The sequence below is a fragment of the Mercenaria mercenaria genome, chromosome 12 (genome assembly GCF_021730395.1).
Source record: "Mercenaria mercenaria strain notata chromosome 12, MADL_Memer_1, whole genome shotgun sequence".
In the NCBI taxonomy this organism is placed as follows: domain Eukaryota; kingdom Metazoa; phylum Mollusca; class Bivalvia; order Venerida; family Veneridae; genus Mercenaria; species Mercenaria mercenaria.
This window is the reverse complement of record NC_069372.1, coordinates 47,442,095-47,464,633: the sequence shown is the minus strand read 5'-3', so window position 1 is coordinate 47,464,633 and position 22,539 is coordinate 47,442,095. Positions and strand designations below refer to the sequence as shown.

Below are 22,539 nucleotides of genomic sequence, written 5' to 3'. Positions count from 1 at the left end.
ACCTTCGATTTTTTGTTTGTTTCATAATTCTGTTTCTAACATGACACTGTGTTCATATACAAAGTTTGAACACATTATATTTTTGGGAAATTTTTAAGTTACCCAAAACTGCCGCAACCGTCCTTAAAGTAGCCTTCCCGGATCGTTTGTCACTTGATTAAAAGTTAACACACACAGGTACCTGCATATATAATATAGATACAAAAAAATTTACACATATGCATTTATGAAACGTAGGAAAAAGATCTCGGCAGATAAAAAATAAATGAATTAGCATTTGCAAACTGCATAGAGATAACAAACATCATGTGATCAGCGTCTATTTCATTTAGCGGGAATCTATTTTTAGATCACGCATTTTTGATTACATATATATCAATATTTAATCTACATTATCAAATATTCAATGCACGTGTTAATACCCTATAAGAAGTATTGTTCCTTGTCGGCCTGCTGTTAATGGACATTTCCGAATTAAGACGAAGACAAATACAGAAGTCTGAGAACATGAAAAATTGGGGGGGAGGGGATCTTAAAGTTTTACTGAATACTGGAAACTCATTTAAGAAATAAACACCTTCAGTTTTAATATCTTTATTTATTACATATCGGATCTGAGTCCGAATTTGGTACACCTTACTCCCGTAGAAGCTTTGGAATTTTATTTCGGATGAAACATTGAAAGTCCATTTAGTTTTCACGAATTAACCTGGCCAGTATAATTCTCTTCGTCGCCACTTAGTCATTGGTTGTTTCGGTAGCACTGGTTGTGGTACAGCTTGCTGTGGTGCTACTGGTTGCGGTGCCACTGGCTTCTTTGCAGTTTGATTAGGTACTACTGGTTGCGGTAACACTGGCTGCCTTGCAACTTGCTGCGGTACTGCTGTCTGCGGTACCACTGGCTGCCTTGCCGCTTGCTGTGGTGCTGCTAGCTGTGGTGCCACTAGCCGGTAGTTGTACTGCTAATGGCTATGGTGCTGGCAGTGGTGCATCTACTTCGTCGTCATCAGAATCGCTCGATAGTTGGCTAGTTGCAGCATCTCGTCTAAAACAGCAGCATTTCTGACATCGTCTGCCAAAGGCCTGGGTCTTGGTGCACGCTGCCAGTCTTTTTGAGAGATTAATCGTCGCTTCAGTTGTGTGAGTTTGCCTACCGCATTTCTGAAAAAGACGAGAACTATTCGAATATACAATTATTTCATTTATGCAAAGATGTATAACATAATATGTTAAGGGAACACAGATGTATTTGTTACGATTTAAAGAGATTACTAATAGTTTAATTGTGAATTAATTGAGAAATTTTATGGGCAGACAGATATACGGAATTATTGCTGGATGCGGGAACAGTATTGAAAGACGTGACGGACGGTCGGGCGGATGCATAGACATAGAGAAATACAAAAAGCACATAACTTATTTTAAGGTCTTGAATATTATCTGGTCTTTGTTTAACAAGTCCGCTTAGCTTAGTAGGTGCAATAGATGGTACTTCTCATGAAATATACAAACCATCTACAGAATCACAGGAGCAGTACTTTCCAGGTCATAGACAATACCATGCGATTCATTCCCAAGTCCTCGTAGATAACTCTGAATTAATTAGGTACACTGAATGTAGGGTTTTAGGTCACCAGAATGACGCACAACAATTCCGATTAATGCATCAAATTGGATTTGACTTGCCATTTCCCGAGGAATGTTTCTCTATTGTGGGATAAGATATACCCAAACGAGCATCTTGTCATGATACCTTATTCCAGCACACAACTAAGACGTAAACGAGTACGTGAGCGGTGAAAGTGTCAGAAACTGAATCGTTATATAGAACAGTATAGGGTATGTGTCGAGCAGGCTATCACTGAATTGAAGTGTTATAAGGAAATGTCATCTGTATGGAGACTGCGAAGTTCAGCATTACCACGGGTTGTTCCGGTATCTGTGGTGGGCTTGTTTGTCAACGCAAAAGTATTAACTAATAAATATTTAACAGAAATTATACGCCCCTGTTGTTATATATTTACAAATATAAATGATTTTGTAACGACCCTCGTTATCACCCGTCTTCCGACCTCCGTGTTCGTCTTCGTCTTAATGAGGAAATATCCATTAGCTTGCATTTCACAACAGATTGACATAAGGACGGATTAACACACATTTGCAAAGAGGCTATTCGTAATGAATATCCATGAGTCCCTACTGGTGATCGGGATGCCATTGACAGTTTCCTTGTATCCATTACCTGCTCGGTGTGTGAAATGTCAACCATAAGTGTTCCTTCTAGAGAGGAGGAACATATATAGTGAATGAAACTTTTCTGTAAAGCAGAAAACATTGGTAGTTTATTGCTTAGTCAGTCAATGATGTAGTTACGAAATGGCGGTGAATGCGAAACTATATATTTTTGCTGTTAGTCAGGACAACGGTCTGTAAGTTGGCCTAAAAACTTCCAGTTAGCTTATAATTGGTATGGACTGAACACAGAACTGAATTTACAGTTACGTTCGCTACTATTATTCCATTACTGGGCAACATGTCTATTTTTTAAATTCCAGGCTCAATTAACGTCCAATTAACATCATTTTATGACTGCATTGTGATTGGTTGGTTTGAAAAGAAAATATAGTTACTTTCCCAAATTGCAATAAAATGTGAAACAGATAACTTAAAAAATATGAACTCTAAATTTTAACACTGTAAATGTTTGTAAACAGTTAGAATTTGAACATACTTTTACCATTAACAGTTGGGGTTACGTTTCCTGATTTTTGTTATTTTTATGCTCTAAATTTATACACTAGTCTTTATGAAGTCACTAAAACTGTTGAGTAACTGGCAATAATAGGAGATGAAATCACATAACTTGATAGCAAAGGGATTACATTATTGGAATTGAACTGTAAATAAGTATTCACCATAACAACCTTGACCCAAATGAGCAGCCAATCAAAAGTCACGAATTGAGGAGACAGCTTCTAGGAGAAGCAGATCACTGCATGTATACAAATCAGGTATGTGGATTTTTTGTAAATGCTGCAGTTTTCAGAGTGTTTAGGGTTTGTTGACTCCAGTTATAGAGAATAACAGGTTACTGTCTTTTGAGAAAGGGTTTCCCAGACTCGGCCAGAAATGGTCCTGGAAGGAGCGAGCCTTCCAGGACCATTTCTAGCCGAGTCTCAGAAATCCCTTTCTCAAAAGACAGTAACTTGTTATTCTATTTATCATGCCATAATTTATTAACAACATTTATCCTACTATGATGCGAAATGCAAAAAATAGTTGGGGTGTGGGTGTGAGGGTGGGGGGGGGGGGGGGGGGGCAAATTTTGCTGTTTTGCCGGACTTCTTTTTTAAAGTTTTTCTTTCTTCAAAATGACGCCATCTTGTTTTTTTAGAATAACTGCTAAAGACATTTACGCCAATATTTTTATAAACGCGCTCTTAATAGGTACGTGAGACCATGTCAATAATGTATAGCGTATGTCTACCATATTTGCAATTACCACAAAAATGTTTTTAACGGAAACGCTCGTAGAAACGGAAAATGACTCATGCAAAGCGTTTGTTCAGGATTTAAGCTCTCTGCATTTACATCATGGAATATTGCATCTGCAATGAACTTTCATGGAATAAAATCAACCGTAGATGAAACGGTACTGCCTATTTTTTCTGCCAAGCGGCGTTATGGCGTGTGTATTTAATTCACTTCAAACGTTTGCTTGGTGAGAATGGGTGTCCGTCTAGCAACTGAATTTCGGATAAAATTTCACTTGGGAACAAATTGAAATTATTCTTTCGTGTTCAGCAAAACAGAGATGTGGTTACAAAACACAAGGTTAGCATTTGTTTTTGTTTTTTTCGCTTTTTTATATTTTGGGATTTCAAAAACCTTTTTCAGTGTCTGTGACAGGAAAGGCCGTACCGGCGACAGTAACCATCAGAACAAATCAACACCCGTTACAATATTTACAAATTTATTTACAAAAGATGATTATTAACAATGAATAGATATGAAAAGAAAAAAAAAACTGATTATCAGAAAGAAAAAAAAAAAAAGTTCAGTATCTCTAGATACAAAAGTTCTTATACTTCCATTCTAATCTGACGTGACACAGGTCTTTAATGTAATTGTGAACTTTAAGTAGCACAAACAAAACATAGCTTCTAAATTCAGTCCCTTTAAACCGTGAATACGTTGATTCCGTGTTGGCTCCCTATGGTGGTAGGTGATTGCATCCCTGAGCTGACTTCAGAGGATAACAAAAATCATCGTCTTTGCGGTTTACGGCACAACCATGGGACGAAAGCTCTGCGCTGGGAATATCACATCCAGGCGAGTGAAGACAAGTGAACCTCGGGCATTGTACTTCCGGGTTATGACATCACCAGGAAAAATCGTCTGGCGGAAGAAGCTAAAATATATAACATATGGTAAGCACCATAGCAAAACAAATAAGTCAGGGCATAAAACTGCTCCTTTGGGTACACCATACCTCCGTAGGCTCCCATAAATAATACGTGCTACTTATACAAAATATATGTGCTACTAAGTTCAGACGTCACGTGATTAAAATACGTCACTAATTACTTCCATTATTACAAAAATTACTTACTAAAAGACTAAAGTTAAAGTATGAAAAAGATATGAAAAGTATATGATGAAACATTATAGATACGGACATGATAAACTGCAGCTATTATTTACAACTACAAATTAACAAAATTCAATGTAAATCAAACGTTATATCATAGCTGGCATCCATATAATATCTAATGCCATATACTAAAACGGACATTGTATGTGTATGCAATAGACTGGCACACAATTACATATCACAATAATATATTACATACATGGTACTAGACTTGCCATATAGATTTATACATAACCATACAATGCAGTAATTGCGTTCCATAATTAACAAAATGTTTGACATAAGTTTTTGAAACAGTGCTTTACAATTATCACGATACAAATTTCAGTATAATTCTAACATCTTATATAAACGAAACATTTTAGATTCCTCTTTCTAAATAATTTACAAAAGTCTGAAAAATTTAATAAATCATCCTGACATACCGAAACTAGCCAAAATCATGTGCCGAAAAGTAAATGTTACAGAATTCTGTAGAATGAACAAAAATTTACCAAATAAAAATCGTAATGCAAAAATCATACAAAAATCTAACAAATAAATTTCTTACCTCGATCGAGCATAAATTTCTAGCAAGAAAATAATTCAGACATAGATTCGTCTATAAAGTCGTAAGGTGGTGTGCGCAAGGCATATCTAGTCCAGTCTATTTAAAGGATAATGTCCCGCCAAATACTAAATTTCATGGGATTCACGGCTAAGCCGTGGACTCCGACTATTGTCATTTTCACGGGATTCACGATATAGCCGGGGAATCTAACTACTTTGGCGCGAATTTAAATTGACAATTTGAGGCCCATTATAGTGGTTTTGGGGATAAAAACATAAATTACTGAAGTTTATAAAATATCAACTTTCTTATTACTGAACAGAATTCAATGAAATTTACAGGGAAATTTAAGTTATGAAATACAGAAAAACATGAGAGGTATTTCATGCGTGAAATCTGACATTTACCTCAATAACTCAAAAATTTACAAAAAGATGATGCAATACCTGCATTTACAATACAGATAAAATAAGGCCCGTATGTCAATTTGTGACAGTGTCGTATGAGGGCGTAATAATTTTTAAATGCAAAATGGACACAATCTGATGTCCTTGGATTTATTCATAGGTTTAAACAGTGCAAAGTGTTCTCAAGTCACTGACCTGAGAAAGCATGCTTTTCTCAGACAGGCTTTATCAGGCAGTTGCTATAGTAATGGCATGATAAAATAGTTTATCTGTTGTTTAGTGTAATTAAAGTAACAAGTACTTGTCAGCTGTACTGCGCATGCGCAAAAATGGAAGCTAAAGGTCACGAAATGGGGACACAACATGATAAATGTTTTTTTATTTGCAACGAATTTCTGATTATTTTTAAGTTTGTATGCTTTTGTCACCAGATTTCGTTGCCATTCTCTAAAGAGGAAGGCTTAAGTAACAGTACCTAAAACGATGAAATAAAACTAGATTATGCTATATTTTATGAAATTGAGTGTTTTTTTTTTTTTGAAAGTTTTAACACTCAGCCTCTCAAAATCCATTGGTTACATTTATTATCATCATTATTTTTGGGAACATCTTGATTTCAAAATGGCCGCCTCAAATTATTCTATTTTACATTTTCTTACCAATTTAATTTCTTTGAAATGTACTGTATGCACTTTTTATGTTACATAAGTATAAGAGTGTATTAAACAAGTTGAAATGGAATATTTAATTCGATCTTGTGTTTTTAAAATGGCATTATTTCAGCTTAAAGTTAGACAAATCGCTTGTAATTTTATATTTAGTATAATTTGCAATATCTTCAAAATACAGAAATGACATGAACAAAAGACATTCCTTTATACCAAATATGTCTATATCAACCTTGCTGTATATCTTTTAAGTTAATCATTACAATTCGAAGCAATCGATAACATGTTAAAGACTAAGTAAAGAGAGGTAAAAAGCCAAAATGTGCACTGGCTCTTGGCATCTAATATTATATAATATTATTATGAGAAATTTACATATGTCGTTAGGATATATACGTCTTTTACATGTCGCCATATTTATATATATTGTTGTATTGCCTCGTGGGTCTCAGACCTTCTGGATGGAAATAAATAAAACTAAAACTAAAAAACTAAACTATTATTGAAATTATTCAGTTATCAGTGAAGTGATTGAATCCATTACATTAAATAAGCCAAGGTAAACTATGTGTGTAATTATCAGTGTTGACCTTTTTCGTTTAATAAAAAGGGAGATAATTACAAAATGTGAAAGACGGTATAATGCGACAAAGATTGTTCCCTATTCATCCCCCATTGAAAGCAATGGCCGTCATTTTGGGAATCAACATTCTACACTGAACCAAATAGCTGAGCTGCCATATGCTATTTTGCCAGTAGTTTAAAAATTACTGGAAGCACATTTCTTAAATTGAGGGAACAATTAGATCTACTAATATTAGCATATCAAAATTTCTATAATATTGAATTACGCAAATGTATAATTCTATTCATTTTACTGCCAACGCCCGTTTTCAAAAGGTCACAAAAATGCTCATGAAAAAAATGAATATATATATAAGAAGTGTAACTTTTGAGTTTTTTTTATTTACTAGGATTTTTTTTTAAAAATTTCACACACATTTAATGCTCTTTTGCAATATGGCATGACAACGCCACTTTTCTGTTTGTGTTGTCATTTTCTTCCCTCCTAAAGTTTTTCTCTAGTTTGTATATTCTAAATGTTATAGTGTATTTTTGTGGCTTTTCAAACATGTGTTGAAATTGTAAAATGAATTAGCGAATTAATATGATAGCATAATTTGATTTTGTTGAAATTATTAGAAATTGTTTTGTTCAGAATAGATGTCTAATATAGTTTAGAAAATCAGCAGAAACCACAGGAAAGGTATAATCGGCATAATCTTTCACATCTACGACCCCCAATAATTTGTGCAATGTGAATTGCCAACTTAAGTACCAAAGGTCATTTCTCATCATTTTTTTTTCTCTTAAATACACCACGTATATTCCGTAAAGTTATTGTATACGGAAACGTTTGTTTTATGGCAGTTCGGTGATACCCTCGACCAAAACTTGCTAGAAAGCTGACCATGACTTCATCTATCGTGTATATCTAAACGGACAGGGTTTTGGTTGTTGTAAAGGTTGTTGACGTTTAAACTTGTGCCCGCAAGAACGTTTACTGATAGGAATACTTCCCAGAGTGTACAGTAATATCCAGTTTGTTTCTGATGACTATAAAAACCAAATTCCATTGAAGACCCTCGATCTTATATAATTATGATATTGAAATTCCCGCCTTAACACTGATTCGCGAGAAAGAAAAAATTTTGCATAGCAAACTTCGTATAGACATAACCACAGGAATTTGTTTATCTTAAATATCCGTATTTACATGCTAAAATGCATTAAGTAGTTTAATAAATGCATATGAATAATAATAAACGGAATTATCTTTTAAAGAAAACAACCTCTTAGATGGACGGTATGTTGATATTATAATTTATATGTTTCATTTTGAATTAACACCGGTAAAAAATATATGGTAAACGCGGTGGGGTAAGAGAAGGGGGGGGGGGGGGGGGGGGGGGTGTTAATGTCTTCGATTTTATTAAAGTGAGTCTTGAATTAAAATGTATATCAAAGGAATACATACTCATTATTCAGTTTTACTGTCATAAATAATAACAATTATTATATTTTACAAAAGCAAAGCAATAATTTTTACTAACAGGCACACTATTTTCCTTAGAACAATGCAATAGGAAATTTTTATTTAACTTGCCCCGGCTTAGTGTTATGAAAAGGAACGGTACCGATAATCAAGGCAGAAAACCCATAATATTTATTCTTCTAAGCTGAAAATATAAGTCAATACATTATGGAAAGTAACTTTTGATTGAGAACAACAAGCTATAACCTATTGAAATTAGATACTTACATTATTTTTTTCTTTTTATGCAATGCTATCGGTCAAGACAGCAAAAGTTGAAAATGTGGTTCAGGTTACTCAAATGAGAAATTTTGGGCCCTTTGAATATATCACCTGTACGAGTATATAGCATAAAGAATGTAACTTCTTGTATATAACACTCAAATATTTCATCATCCGAACTGAAAAACTGTTTCTAATTAATGAGTCATATGATATATAATAGCTGAATGTTGCACTTTTCTTTTTGCGGTATTTATTGTTTTGTTTAACATACGTCTTATTGTGCAACATGAAATTTAGTATTCTGTTTTAATTATGTTGTGGTTTTAAAAGTCAAATTATTTTAAACACGGTTTATTAGAGGCTCGGTGTTGTTATAATCATTACAAGATTTGTGAGCATTATGCCGAACGAAAATTGCCGACTATTATCACGGAACCATATCATTACCTTAAGAAGATTGTTCCACGCCCTACCACTACCAAGATTGTCATTCAATTATCGTTTCTTTGGAAATTATGAGGTTTTCTACTATCTGCAGAAAGGTCTGACTCAGGAGAGGAAGGACAAATTTTACCAGAAGGGAGACGAGACAACGTTGGTGTTGCATTTTTCTCTTCTAGTGAAGAAATGGGTTTGAATAGAAGTAGTAGTGCTGTAGACAGACATAATTCCCGATATACAGCTTTTAGCGATGTCGTATTTAGTCACGGAGATATCGTAGGTGGAACAGATGTAGATGGTTCACCTCCGAGCTACAGTGATGCTATGAAATATTTTGTACTTTCACGTGGTCCGAATTCTGCCGAGGTTAATGTAAATGGACCGCCTCCAAGTTACAGAGATCTGATAAATCGCCCTAAGCATGCACGTGATACAACCTCTAGCACGGACAACATGACTCATGTAAGAAGAACACCCTTTACAGTATATGGACGGGTGTGCTCGATTGTTGGTGTAAGCATGATATTCTACTGTTATTTATAGAAAATGTTAGGTTTTTCTGAAATTAGGTTTATCCAATAAGTTGGAGACAGGTTCATTCATTCCTAGTCTCTGACGTGGGGACGGGGGAGGGGGGGGGGGGGGGGAGATAAAGCTCAGAAAGACAGTTCACACAGAAACCTAATATTTTTTTTACCCTTCAGGCAATAAGATATGCCAATATATAAGATAATAATTATTTAAAAAGGCTTTTCGAATTAATAGTTTTACTGATTTGGTAAATTCCAATCTGACTTAAGTACTTGATCTTCTAAACGAAGATCTGAGAACGACTCATTCACATTCGTCTTCTGTATATTTTGGATTTCCAGTATTGCTATTTTTCGACTTGTTCGAATGTAAAAGAGTAAGACAAATGTGCAGTCATTCCAGGGATCGAACCCGGGACCCCTCGCTTACAAAGCAAGTGGCCAACCGACTGAGCTAACAGGCTATCTGACACATTACGACATAAGAATTGTAAATATAATATGTCAAGGCTACAGGTAGATTTGCAAGATGTTGTAAGTTGAGCTCTGATTGGCTAGCGAAAGGGTCGTCAGAACGAGGCTATGACTAGGTCGTTCGCAGATCCTATGCGTAGCGTAATAGGAAATGTACTTTAGTCAGATTGTGGTAAATTCCTACGCCCTTGCTCGATGATGCACATGGTTCCTTCCATTAAAATAAATATCCCATGTAATATACATTCAATGTTAAATGCAAAAGTGGCTTAACTCGAATAAGATACAGCCGGAAAAAAAACGCTTGATTAAATATATATATATACATATATATACAATTTCAGTGCATGGCAATTAGAAGTCAGTGTAATCCCCTCAACTTTGAATTGTTTAGATCCAACAAATACATTGAACGATTAGTTAAAGCAATTTAAAATAGTCATGATATTACGCTACAGATATGCTGTATTAAAGCCGAATCACTAAGGGTGTAAAGCTGTCATGACATTCGAGGTCTTTGCTCAGTTTACAGGTCATAATGCAGTAATTCGGTCAAAAATGTGCTTCCGTGGTGTAGTCGAAAGAAGTACCTAATAAATAAATAGATCCTATTTTTTCCATTTTTCGCGCATTTGCGCGTAAATCGGAGGCCAAATGGGCATTATTTCACTCGTGGAATGAATTTTACATAAAATAGGACACTTTTCAGGCTAATATTCGCATGTTTTCGAGTTGTTTACTTGAAAACGAAAGCAGGGTGTTTATTCTGCGGACCGCTTTCTGAAATGCGGCAATATGAGGGTATCTGACTTCAGTTGACTTGCATTTCACTACATACTATTCAACACCCTATTTTCTTTTCGTTTTCTTTAAGCAAATGTATGGATATCTTGTGGAAAATAGGTCTACGACGGAGTGAAAATCTAGAAACTGTAACAAAATTGTTCTGTGTGTGTGTGTTCGAGTTTAACGTCTTTTTCAACAATTTTTCAGTCATATAAACGACGGTGTCTACTTGTAGCAGTGAGCACAATGCCCAACTTTATAGTGCTGTCTCACTGGAATATCACGCCGTAGACACGTGGCATGATACCCCACCCAGTCACATTATACTGACACCGGGCTGACCAGTCCTAGCACTATCCCCTTAATGATGAGCGCAAAGCGAGGAAGCTGCTAGTACCATTTTTTACGTCTTTGATATGACGCGGCCGGGTATCGAACCCACGACCTCCCGCACTCGAAGCGGACGCTCTACTACTAGGCTACCGAGGCGGTTAAAATTGTTCTGAAGTAGCTGAATATTATATGAAACAAAGAACAATTTCTTTTATTGGTATATAGCCTATAAATGCCTACTGCACAAGTACTGGAAAAAGTAGTCCTCATTGCATTGACTGGATAAATCTCTATTGATCGTATAAAATGAGTTTATTCGTCATGCAGATATCGGCCTTATAAATGCATAGTAGTAAAATAAAAAGAAAATTCTATCGGCTTCTTTGTTTGGAAGAGGTCTATAATAACTTCCAAATATGGCTTAAAAACGCGCGCACGCTAACGCAACATACACGAACTGTCCTAGGTCAGCCACCATTGTAATGGCTAAACATTGTATTGGGCATTTGACTGTTGTTTATTTTCAGACTCCATGTGCCGCACGTCCATCAGTATTATTGTGTGTGATGCTCGGCGTGCTTTTCCTCGTGGTGGCTGTTGTTACTATCTTGGTGGTCATCATAAACACAACTTAAGGGGCATCATGTCTTCAACATGAAAAAAGAAATCATTAAACACGAATTTGCCTGTTTTTAAAAGGAACTTCATATAAAACTCCTTTTAACAATGCTAAATTATTTCTTATCCTTCTAGTCTCAAATAAAAGTTAAAAGATATATTTTTACATGGCAAAGTTCGACTTTATATTTCGGTCTTCAATGTGTCTCAAAATGCAATCATCTTTGACAATGACAAATTCGACACTTTGAAAATATAAAGTTCATTTTGCAAGCTGGCTCTAAAGTTTCATGCTAGCAAGAAATTCAAAGTGTTTAATGTTGAATTTCGATATTCGAACTGGCGCAAAGTTCAAAACTAGCTCAAATGTGAACTTAGATGTTCATTTGAAAAGAATGAAAGTGAATGAAATTTATTGGTTGTAGAGAGAACTTTAAAATCACTGTGCATTTTATATAGGATATAATATAATCCTCTAGAAACTTACCTTGCGTTTCTCAATACATTCATCCTTCATGAATTCATATTTTTGTTAACATTCTGTTTTTGAATTCGAAGCTATTACTGGCAACAACACTTTAAGTTGACCGGTGTCGTTAAGCAGAGATACATTATCCCCAAGTAGGCGATTCAATAGGGAAATTCACGCAAAAAGGAACAATTGGTCCTATCTAGGCTGGGAAAGTAGGTCTGAGCTAGCTTTGCTCAGAGTTCCACAGAAAGACTGACTCATGCAAGAAGGACGAAGAGGCAAAAAACCCGTTAAAGAATACATATTAAAAGAAGGAAAATATTGATATTAAACACTTTTAAGCTTATTTCAAATTTTAGAAATCTGCATTGATAATACTTTTATTAGTGTATTTATTACTTTTCTAATATAAGCTTAAAATATATATGTCCTTGATCTCGTGCTTCCATGGTAACGCATTTTCTCTCATTTTAAGCAGCTGTATATGATAATGGGTTTTTCAACGGCTAAGCCTTAATCACCCAGGTGGTGGCCATCCCTGAAAAACTCTTATTTCGGCGCAGTTTGTCTGGCCAAGAACACTTTATAACATTAAAAAATTATTAATAATATCATTCATAATAAAGTAACCGTTTCAACCTATGTGGCTACACTTTGACGGAGATAGACTGTGAATCATTCACTTTACTGGTGAAATCCGTAGGGGATCACCCGCGACTATGCCAAAACCGACTGTGTCTATCTGGTGACATTGTATTTGTCTTTCCTTTCCATAATATGGCGTACCATTTGGGTCGAAAGTTTCCAGGTACCACAGGTAGTAATAAAATTATACCTGCAGGTATAAATTTATACCTGCGGGTATTAATTGAAAATGAACCCGCGGGTATAATTTTATACCTGCGGATATATTTTTATACCCGTAGGTATAATTTTACATCCGCAGGTATAAAACTATACCCGCAGGTACAAAATTATACCTGCAGGTATAAAATTGTACCTGCGGGTATAATTGTATACCCGTAGGTATAATTTTATACCCGTAGGTATAATGTTTATACCCGCAGGTATACTTTTATACCCGCGGGTACAATTTTATACCCGCAGGTATAAAATTGTACCCGCGGGTATAAAAATTATACCTGCGGGTATAATTTTGTACCCGCGGGTACAATTTTATACCCGGAGGTATAAAAATTATACCCGCGAGTATAATTTTTATACACGCGGGTACAATACAGCAGGTATAATTTTTATACCCGCGGGTACAATTTTTATACCCGCGGGTATAATTTTTATACCTGCGGGTATAATTTTATTCCCGTAGGTATAATTTTTATACCCGCGAGTACACTTTTATACCCGTGGGTATAATTTTATACCTGCGGGTATAAAAGTGTACCCGCGGGTACAAAATTATACCCGCAGGTACAATCTTTATACCCGCGGGTATAATTTTATAACCGTAGGTATAATTTTTATGCCCGCGGGTATAATTTTGTATCTGCGGGTATAAAAATGTACTAGCAGGTATAATTTTTATACCCGCTGGTACAACTTTTATACCCGTAGGTATAATTTTTATACCCGCGGGTATAATTTTGTACCTGCGGGTATAATTTTATACCTGCGGGTGTAAAATTATACCCGCGGGTATAAAAGTATACCTGAGGATATAAAATTATACCTACGGGTATAAAAATATACGTAAAGGTACAATTTGTATATCCGTATGTATAATTTTTATACCCGCGGGTATAATTTTAAACCTGCGGGTATAAAATTATACCTGCAGGTATAAATTTGTACCCGTGGGTACAATTTTTATACCCGCGGGTACATTTCTAATTTATACCGGCAGTTATAAATTTATACCTGCAGGTATAATTTTATTACTACCTGTGGTACCTGGAAACATTCGACCCAAATGGTACGCCATAGTATTAATCGAGCAAGCATAAGGATCTGTGTAGCAGTTCACTTTAACATCTAAGAAATAACGTTTCTCACTTACGAATATTACAGAAATGTAGTTAGTTTGACAAAAATAAGGATGTTCTCTCGATTCAGTGTTTTAGATTGTTAAACCGGTATGTCTGTGTGCCGATATGGAGATAAATATATAATTCAGGGTCTAAAGAAATATTTGCCCGGACGCAGAAGCAATAGCAAGCGCAAAGTATGGTTTACAAAGGAGAAAAAGATGAGTCACCTACCTCTCATACCGAGAATTGTCAACCAATTTGGAATCTGTGACTCATTTCTACGGTGAGCACAATGTCAGTATTTGCAAGAATGTGTAAGATAAATATCTCTTGTCAACATTTTAACATACCGCTTGAATAAAGAGATAAAATCGCCACCAGACAATTTATGAAATGTTCTTATATTTTCTCTATGTTCTGGTAATAGTGATACATGCAGGTTTGCACCTATGCATATACCACAAAAGTATAATAAGAGCCACTCGCCATATTGTTGACGTGTCCTTGTTTTTGGTGACTGTGTACTTAGTCAGGAGCTTACATGTTTGACGTATGCATTAACATTCGCACAATAAAGGCAAGATTTTTTTAAATAGCTTTGGCTGATTATAAATATGAGTATCTTCCTTGTTTTCGTTTGCATTCCGTCATTTGAAAATATTTACATTCACTATATGTTCGTACCACTTGGGGTCAGGATCCATACCCCATTCCCCATTACATCCTCACTGTCAACTGTAAGTCAATATAATTATTTTAGCATTTAAACACGAGCTGATCATATGTAACAATCATAGAACATGCTTTGTCACAATTTAAGAATGTTTTGAAAAAATACACTTTTTACTTTCAATGCTCTGAATACTAGAAGATAGGAAAGAGAGAAACTGACAGTGGGAACGCCTTCCTTGCGCTGGGTACCCGCTTTGTATCGCGCACACCCTGGATACCAAAAGTAAACACATGTAAACTATGGAACATTATTGAGGCAAAATTGCATCTTGCTTTGTTACATATCGATGTCACATGCTGCATTCATTATAATATTGAAATTTTAGTGTTACAAGTACCATATTATCAGCTTATATCCTTGCTATTGAAGTTTCCGTAAGACCGATGACGTGTATTTGTCCAGCAACCTAAAGCATCGTTAAGCCTATCCTTCTCCAGGCATCCGGTAATCAGCTTAATACCCCAGTCACACATACGGCGCGGAAAGCTACGCGTATCAATCCGTACCAACTGTACGGCTCAGGTACGGATCGATACGGGTAACTACGTTTCAATCCGTAGCTAAACGTAGCTATTTGCGCCGTATGTGTGACTGTGGTATTACAAAGGCTGGTGTATCATTAACCTTAAGGTATGTTATTTTATCCTGTCACTAGCAGTATTTTCGACCCTATATCAGGGTGTTGTATATCTTTCTTGATATACCGTCAGTTGACACGTGACCAGTTATATACGGTCAGTTGATCATGTGACCTTATGATCGATATTGTTGTCATAAGAAATTTTGCATTGAAACCATCACCATTGTGTTGGGAATGTCCGAACTAAGAAAATGAGTGGTCAAATAATGAGTTTTTATTCAAAAACGAAGAAGTTATTGCGATTATTAATTGTAAAAACAAAGACAAATATCAAACAGAGAATGCCACGTACCAAAATCGCAGCCTCCCCAAAACAAAACCTACCGCACTCAGACGTGCACACCACAAACACACACACACACACACACACACACACACACATATACACGTGCACACACACAAAGCCAACACACGAGGACAAAACGAACAAACAAAGGAACACACACACATACACGCGCACACACACAAAGCCTACACAAGAGGACAAAACGAACAAACAAAGGAACAAAGTGGGGCACCGCCTTGGAACGGTCAGTGGCAAAAACACCACTGGGGAGCTTAAACCGGTTTATGGTGCGCACCCAACCTCACTCTTACCCCCACCATGTTCCAAAGACACGGGACAGTGTAAATAAAAGTAATCCCCTCCAGGTGAATCTCTAACACACGTAATGGAAACAAAAAGGCATGCATGTAAAACACAAAAATGCTCGTGTATAAAAAATAAAAAAGCAAACTTTTAGAACCAAAAACGTATGTATTCAATGCCTTTTCAGAAGACAGAGCAACAAGAGAAACACCCTTAAGGGCCTGACGAAACAGGCCAGAAGACAGATATCAAAACAGTTCAGTCCTGGTAGGATTTAAAAACTGCTTATCATAGAGTCCTCCCCCTCTTCCGTCAGACACAATCAAAGAGGGAAGCGTAGTGTCCAACTGTAAACGGGTTGAACACTAAACATGCGGTATGTCTCAAAACAGTTGGGTCGTAACCTCTTTTAATAAAACGTTTATAATTTTACCAAATACATTTGGAAAATTACCATGACCCAAGATCTTACGAAGTTTGTAAACCACATCCCCATAAAAAACGGGTTTAGAAATACCTTCTCGCAGAAGTGTCTTTAAATTACTATTGAATTTTAAAACTAAATCAGAATTACGATAGTAAAATTTAGCAAAATATTTACGCAATTTTTAATAACGGTAGCCTTGCTGAAGAAGTTTACTTGTAATATATAGATTACGTTCATTGAAATGCTTGACATGACTACACGCTCTGGCAAACCGAATTAATTGAGAAATATATACCCCATAAGATGTAGCCTGAGGTACATCCCCATCCAAATGGGGAAAATTTACAATACTAAAGTTAAAATCATCCCTCTTGTCATAAATTTTGGTATGTATAATATTGTCATAAATAGAGAGACGAAGCATCAGTATCCGAATTGTTAGTTTTAATTAACTGATGCTCCCTAGGATAAATAGTACCACCAATTGACCAAAAAACGGATGATCCATATTAAGAATATCATCCAGATAGCGTGATGTATTATTAAATGCAGTTATAATATCTACCTGCGTATCTGGAGAAAGGCTCAACATAAAGTCTCTTTCATAACAATATAAAAACAAATCTGCGACAAGGGGTGCACAATTTGTTCCCATGGGAATACCAACTACTTGTCTAAAAACTGCATTCCCAAACCTGATGTAAATGTTGTTCAAGAAAAAGGAAAGGGCTTTACAAACTTCGTCACAGGTCCACATTGTATAATGTTTAATAATATTGCTATTAAAGAAAGCTTTATCAAAACTGCAAGCGAGAAATGTAGCATTCTCTCTGGCAAAAGTCTTTTGAATTAGGGCAGTTAGTTTGTCATTTATTAAGTTATGTGGTAAAGTGGTATACAAAGTAGAAAAATCGTATGTACTGACTGTAGATACTTTGTAATTATTAATTTTAAACTTATCCAGGATTTCGCCAGAATTTTTAATCGACCAAAATAATTGTTTACCAGAGTTTTCGTATACTTTATCGCAGTATCTTTCCATGTGGGCTTTCACAGCAGTTAGACATGATGTTAATAGTTTTGAAATATTTGTAGTTGTACAAGCGCTTGAATTAGCGATGAAGCGGGCTTTATATGGTTGTTTATGCAATTTAGGAATCCAGTACATGGTTGGTAGTTTAATTTGTTGATCGTCTATACGAACTTTTAAATAAGAAACTTCAGTGATTTGATCAGTGATTATTTTCAACAGAAGGACTCAATGTATAAGTTTTAGTGCTATTTAGTTCGTTTTGTAAAACATTAATATAATGTAGGCGTCAAATGATGATAATATTGTTGGCCGCCTTGTCTGCTGGAACTAAGACATACTTAGAATGAAATTCTTGGATTTCCTTTTTCAAATGTCTTAAAGTAAACTTGGGTTTTGGTGGAAGTAGGTGTTCATTAGTTTGATAAAATTTTATTCGAGAATCAACAATATTAAAAATATTTCGTTTCCATGACGTTAAAGCATTGGGATCAGCATTCTCACGACGACACCATTTAACACAAAAAGTTTCGATGGATTCCGCAATCTGACCACGACAAGCATCAAAATCAATAGTTGAAGAAATTCTATATTTAGGTCCTTTAAAGAATAAATTACGAATACGTTTGTCTTTAATAATATCAAAATTACCAGTGATGACATGACCGGCATCTGAATAGCAAAATTTTGAGCTTTTACATTCGCAGTAAGAAGGGGTATTTGTTGAACATCTATATCGGAAACAATTTTATTGTAATTGAATATAATATTTCTTACAGGTGTTTTATATTTATAACAGATAATAGGAACTTCGGAGTTTCTGAAATATTTAGGCACAGAATCAATGACACGTTTATCACGAAATATACTGGGTACATCGATGAAGTCAATACCTTTATTCATGACAGAAAATTTTAAGAAAATGTCTCTCATGGTCAGATTGGGTGTCAATATGTGGACGGAGAACGTGTTGTGTGTAACTTTGAATAAGATATGATACAGTGTAAAACGGATCTGTTTGAATATCATACTGGTCCGCTTCCTCGTCTAGCTTTTTAAGAGACTGAACAGATAAAGATGTGAGACGAGAAAGCATTGAATGTCTACCAGAGTTTGAAAGAATTAAATCGAGGTCTGCAACAGATATATTGACCTTAGAGAATGCTACATTTATCGCTTGCAGTTTTGATAAAGCTTTTTTTACTAGCAATATTATTAAACATTATACTATGTGGACCTGTGACGAAGTTTGTAAAGCCCTTTCCTTTTTATTGAACAACATTTACATCAGGTTTGGGAATGCAGTTTTTAGACAAGTTGTTGGTATTCCCATGGGAACAAATTGTGCACCCCTTGTCGCAGATTTGTTTTTATATTGTTAAAACTAACAATTCGGATACTGATGCTTCATTTTTAGATTTACATGTCTCTATTTATGACAATATTATACATACCAAAATTTATGACAAGAGGGATGATTTTAATTTTAGTATTGTAAATTTTCCCCATTTGGATGGGGATGTACCTCAGGCTACATCTTATGGGGTATATATTTCTCAATTAATTCGGTTTGCCAGAGCGTGTAGTCATGTCAAGCATTTCAATGAACGTAATCAATATATTACAAGTAAACTTCTTCAGCAAGGCTACCGTTATTACAAATTGCGTAAATATTTTACTAAATTTTATTATCGTAATTCTGATTTAGTTTTAAAATTCAATAGTAATTTAAAGACACTTCTGCGAGAAGGTATTTCTAAACCCGTTTTTTATGGGGATGTGGTTTACAAACTTCGTAAGATCTTGGATCACGGTAATTTTCCATATGTATTTGATAAGATTATCAAACGTTTTATTAAAAGAGGTTTTTGTGTTTTACATGCCATGCCTTTTTGTTTCCATTACGTGTGTTAGAGATTCACCTGTAGGGGATAACATTTATTTACACTGTCCCATGTCTTTGGAACATGGTGGGGGTAAGAGTGAGGTTGGGTGCGCACCATAAACCGGTTTAATCTCCCCAGTGGTGTTTTTGCCACTGACCGTTCCAAGGCGGTGCCCCACTTTGTTCCTTTGTTTGTTCGTTTTGTCCTTGTGTGTTGACTTTGTGTGCGCGCGTGTGTGTATGCTTATTGTTCGTCTTGTCCTTATGTGTTGGCTTTGTGTGTGTGTGTGTTGTTCGTTTTGTCCTGATGTGTAAGCTTTGAGTGTGAGTGTGTGTGTGTGTGTGTGTGTGTGTGTTTGTGTGCGTGTGTGTGTGTGTGTGTGTGTGGTGCACGCGTATGCGTGCTGGGGGGTTCGTTTTGAGGAGGCTGCGCTTTTGGTGCGTGGCATTCCCTGTTTGATATTTTTCTTTGTTTTTAGATTTGCGCTTAACATTACCATTTCGTCTAATTCCATGAGACCTAGATTTACGTTTCCTAATATTTAAAATAGAAAAGATATCGATATCAGGGTTTTAAGAGATATTACCTTCCTGATAAATATTATCATTTAAGCCCAACGGAAACGGTGACTGTAAATTTTTAATCCATTTGAATTCTGTAACCATATTACTGTGTCGGTGATTACGTCAATATATAAGTGACGTCATTACGAATATGACGTCATTAAAACGGTTGTCGCACACTTATTTTTTAAAAAATAAATTGCCAAATATCGGAAAATGAAGTAATGACAAGATAAATAGAATAATAGGCAAGTGCCTAAGATTGAGAAAGTTTATCTGGCGAGGTAGATCTAGATAAACTGAGCATGAAGATATGCCACTTATTTGCAAAAAAATAAGTAAAACATGTTATTATTTTTAATTATATAGATCTACCAATGTTGCTAGACGTACCCAAGCGAAACAGTGAAGAGGGGTAACGTTTATTGATTTTGTTAAATAACTAATCCCTATATGTAATATCGAAACAGAACCCCAGTTTCAACTAGCTACTTTACTTCCTTAACGATTTGTTAGGTGATGATCTGTTGTCGTAAGATGTCGTTTACACTGCAACGACAAGCGTGTCATGGTTGACATATTTTTAAGTCTGTTACATTTTTCTTTCAGAAGAAACTAACATAATATAAAATATCAAATACTAATAAACTTTGATAATGTGGCAGCTGACCTCAATACAATCGACACTGTTATTTTCCAATACAGGTAAATCCAATATTTACTTTAAAATGGATCTATGACGGATTATCTTTGAACATCCCTAGACTTATTGGACTCAACTGCCACATTATCAAAGCTTATTAGTACGTGATAGAAATAAACCATGTCGAAAGACTACAATTATAAACATCTTAATAAAGACTTAAATCACTGTATCTATTCCTGAGTTGCTATTACAGGATATGTTTAGCGCACTAGATCTAGTATATGTCGGGTGACAGCATACGTAACCACGACTTTACTGAGGTAATTCTTGTCTTTTCTTGCTTCTAAAAAAGGCTATTTTTATTGAATGTCAAATAAGATATTTTAGGAAATTCATACAGTTTTATAAATAGCAAATGTCTAAATGCACAATTACCGTTCAACACATCGCTAAATCCATTAGTATTAATAGAGAAAGGCACGATACATGTTTACCATTAACAAATACAAGAACATGTACGTCTAATTGAGGTATGACTGAATACATGATGAATAGCATAGGCTTACGAAGAAGAAGGCAAGAGGTCAGCAAAAGAAAAAAAGAAGAAAGAAAAAACGATATGTAAGTTTCATAATGAACGGTCCAGGTGTAGCAGTTATCCGGTTCAATAGAGATGAAAGCATCTTAATTTTGCTACTTGCCTTTGCCAGCATGTGGTGTATGCAGGACGAGTATCTATTCGCACCGTGTTGTTCCATAGAAGGAAATCTGACCGGTAGGTGAAAGATATCGATTTTTCTCATAGAATTTCGAATGTCAGTTGTCAGGACCAGTATCATTTGTGAGATCGATTTGAAAATCTAACAGTTAAGCTGAGTCGACTATTGTTTCCAAGTGTCGGTTTCTTTCTTTTCAATCATTTAGTATTTACAGCATCAATAGTAAAATTATTTTTTAAAACATTCTGAAAATTTGATAAGAAATTCTTTATGATAGATTTATATGGCCTGTTCGTGTTAAAATGCTGAAATGTATTGACTTACAGAAACTGCTAACAGAGACGGTAGAAGGGGGTCTAGACCCCTCAAGTGTCTGCAGGTGCATTAATACCAGAGTAGTCCTTTCTGCGGGATTAGACGCGTGATCCGACGTCATTCACAACAAACATGAACAATGTTGTGTCGTACGCGGGAAAAAGTCTTTTAAAATTCAAAAACCGCACTTAATAATTACTAAAACTAAATATTTCTGACGGTATTCATCAAACTGACTGATTCGAAACGACTTTGATTCTTTTTTGTCGTAGATTACACGATATTCCAAGTCAAAAATAGGAACTGTATTTTTTTTTTTTTTTTTTTTGAATGGTGAATTCCAGTTAACTTGTACGGGTTTTTTCACTGTTCTGTTGAGATGTCGAAAAGATCAATATCCGAACATATATTTTGATTTTCTAATTCTCATGGAACGCAAAACATTTATTTTTGTAAAAAAAACAAAGACAAATATCAAACAGGGAATGCCAAGCACCAAAAACGCAGCCTCCTCAAAACGAAACCCTCAGCACGCAGACGCGTGCACCACACACACACACACACACACACGCACACACACACACACACACAGCCAACACATTAGGACAAAACGAACAAACAAAGGAACACACACACACAAAGCCAACACATCAGGACAAAGCGAACAAACAAAGGAACACAGTGGGGCACCACCTTGGAACGGTCAGTGGCAAAAACACCACTGGGGAGCTTAAACCGGTTTATGGTGCGCAC

At 35.6% G+C, this 22,539-nt stretch overlaps 1 protein-coding gene across 1 annotated transcript; it reads left to right on the top strand.

The window, feature by feature from the left end:
• The first annotated feature begins 8,053 nt into the window (after positions 1–8,053).
• Positions 8,054–12,267, top strand: LOC123534736 (uncharacterized). Its single transcript, XM_045317128.2, has 3 exons — positions 8,054–8,146; positions 9,138–9,553; positions 11,691–12,267. The coding sequence occupies exons 1-3, from the start codon at positions 8,140–8,142 to the stop codon at positions 11,796–11,798; spliced, it is 531 nt and encodes a 176-aa protein (XP_045173063.2). The 5' UTR covers positions 8,054–8,139; the 3' UTR covers positions 11,799–12,267.
• The last annotated feature ends 10,272 nt before the right edge of the window (positions 12,268–22,539 follow it).

Excerpts from the sequence above, each read along its gene's own strand:
- LOC123534736 (XM_045317128.2), top strand. Across the intron at positions 9,554-11,690 it reads GGGTGTGCTCGATTGTTGGT|ACTCCATGTGCCGCACGTCC; the intron begins GTAAGCATGATA and ends GTTTATTTTCAG.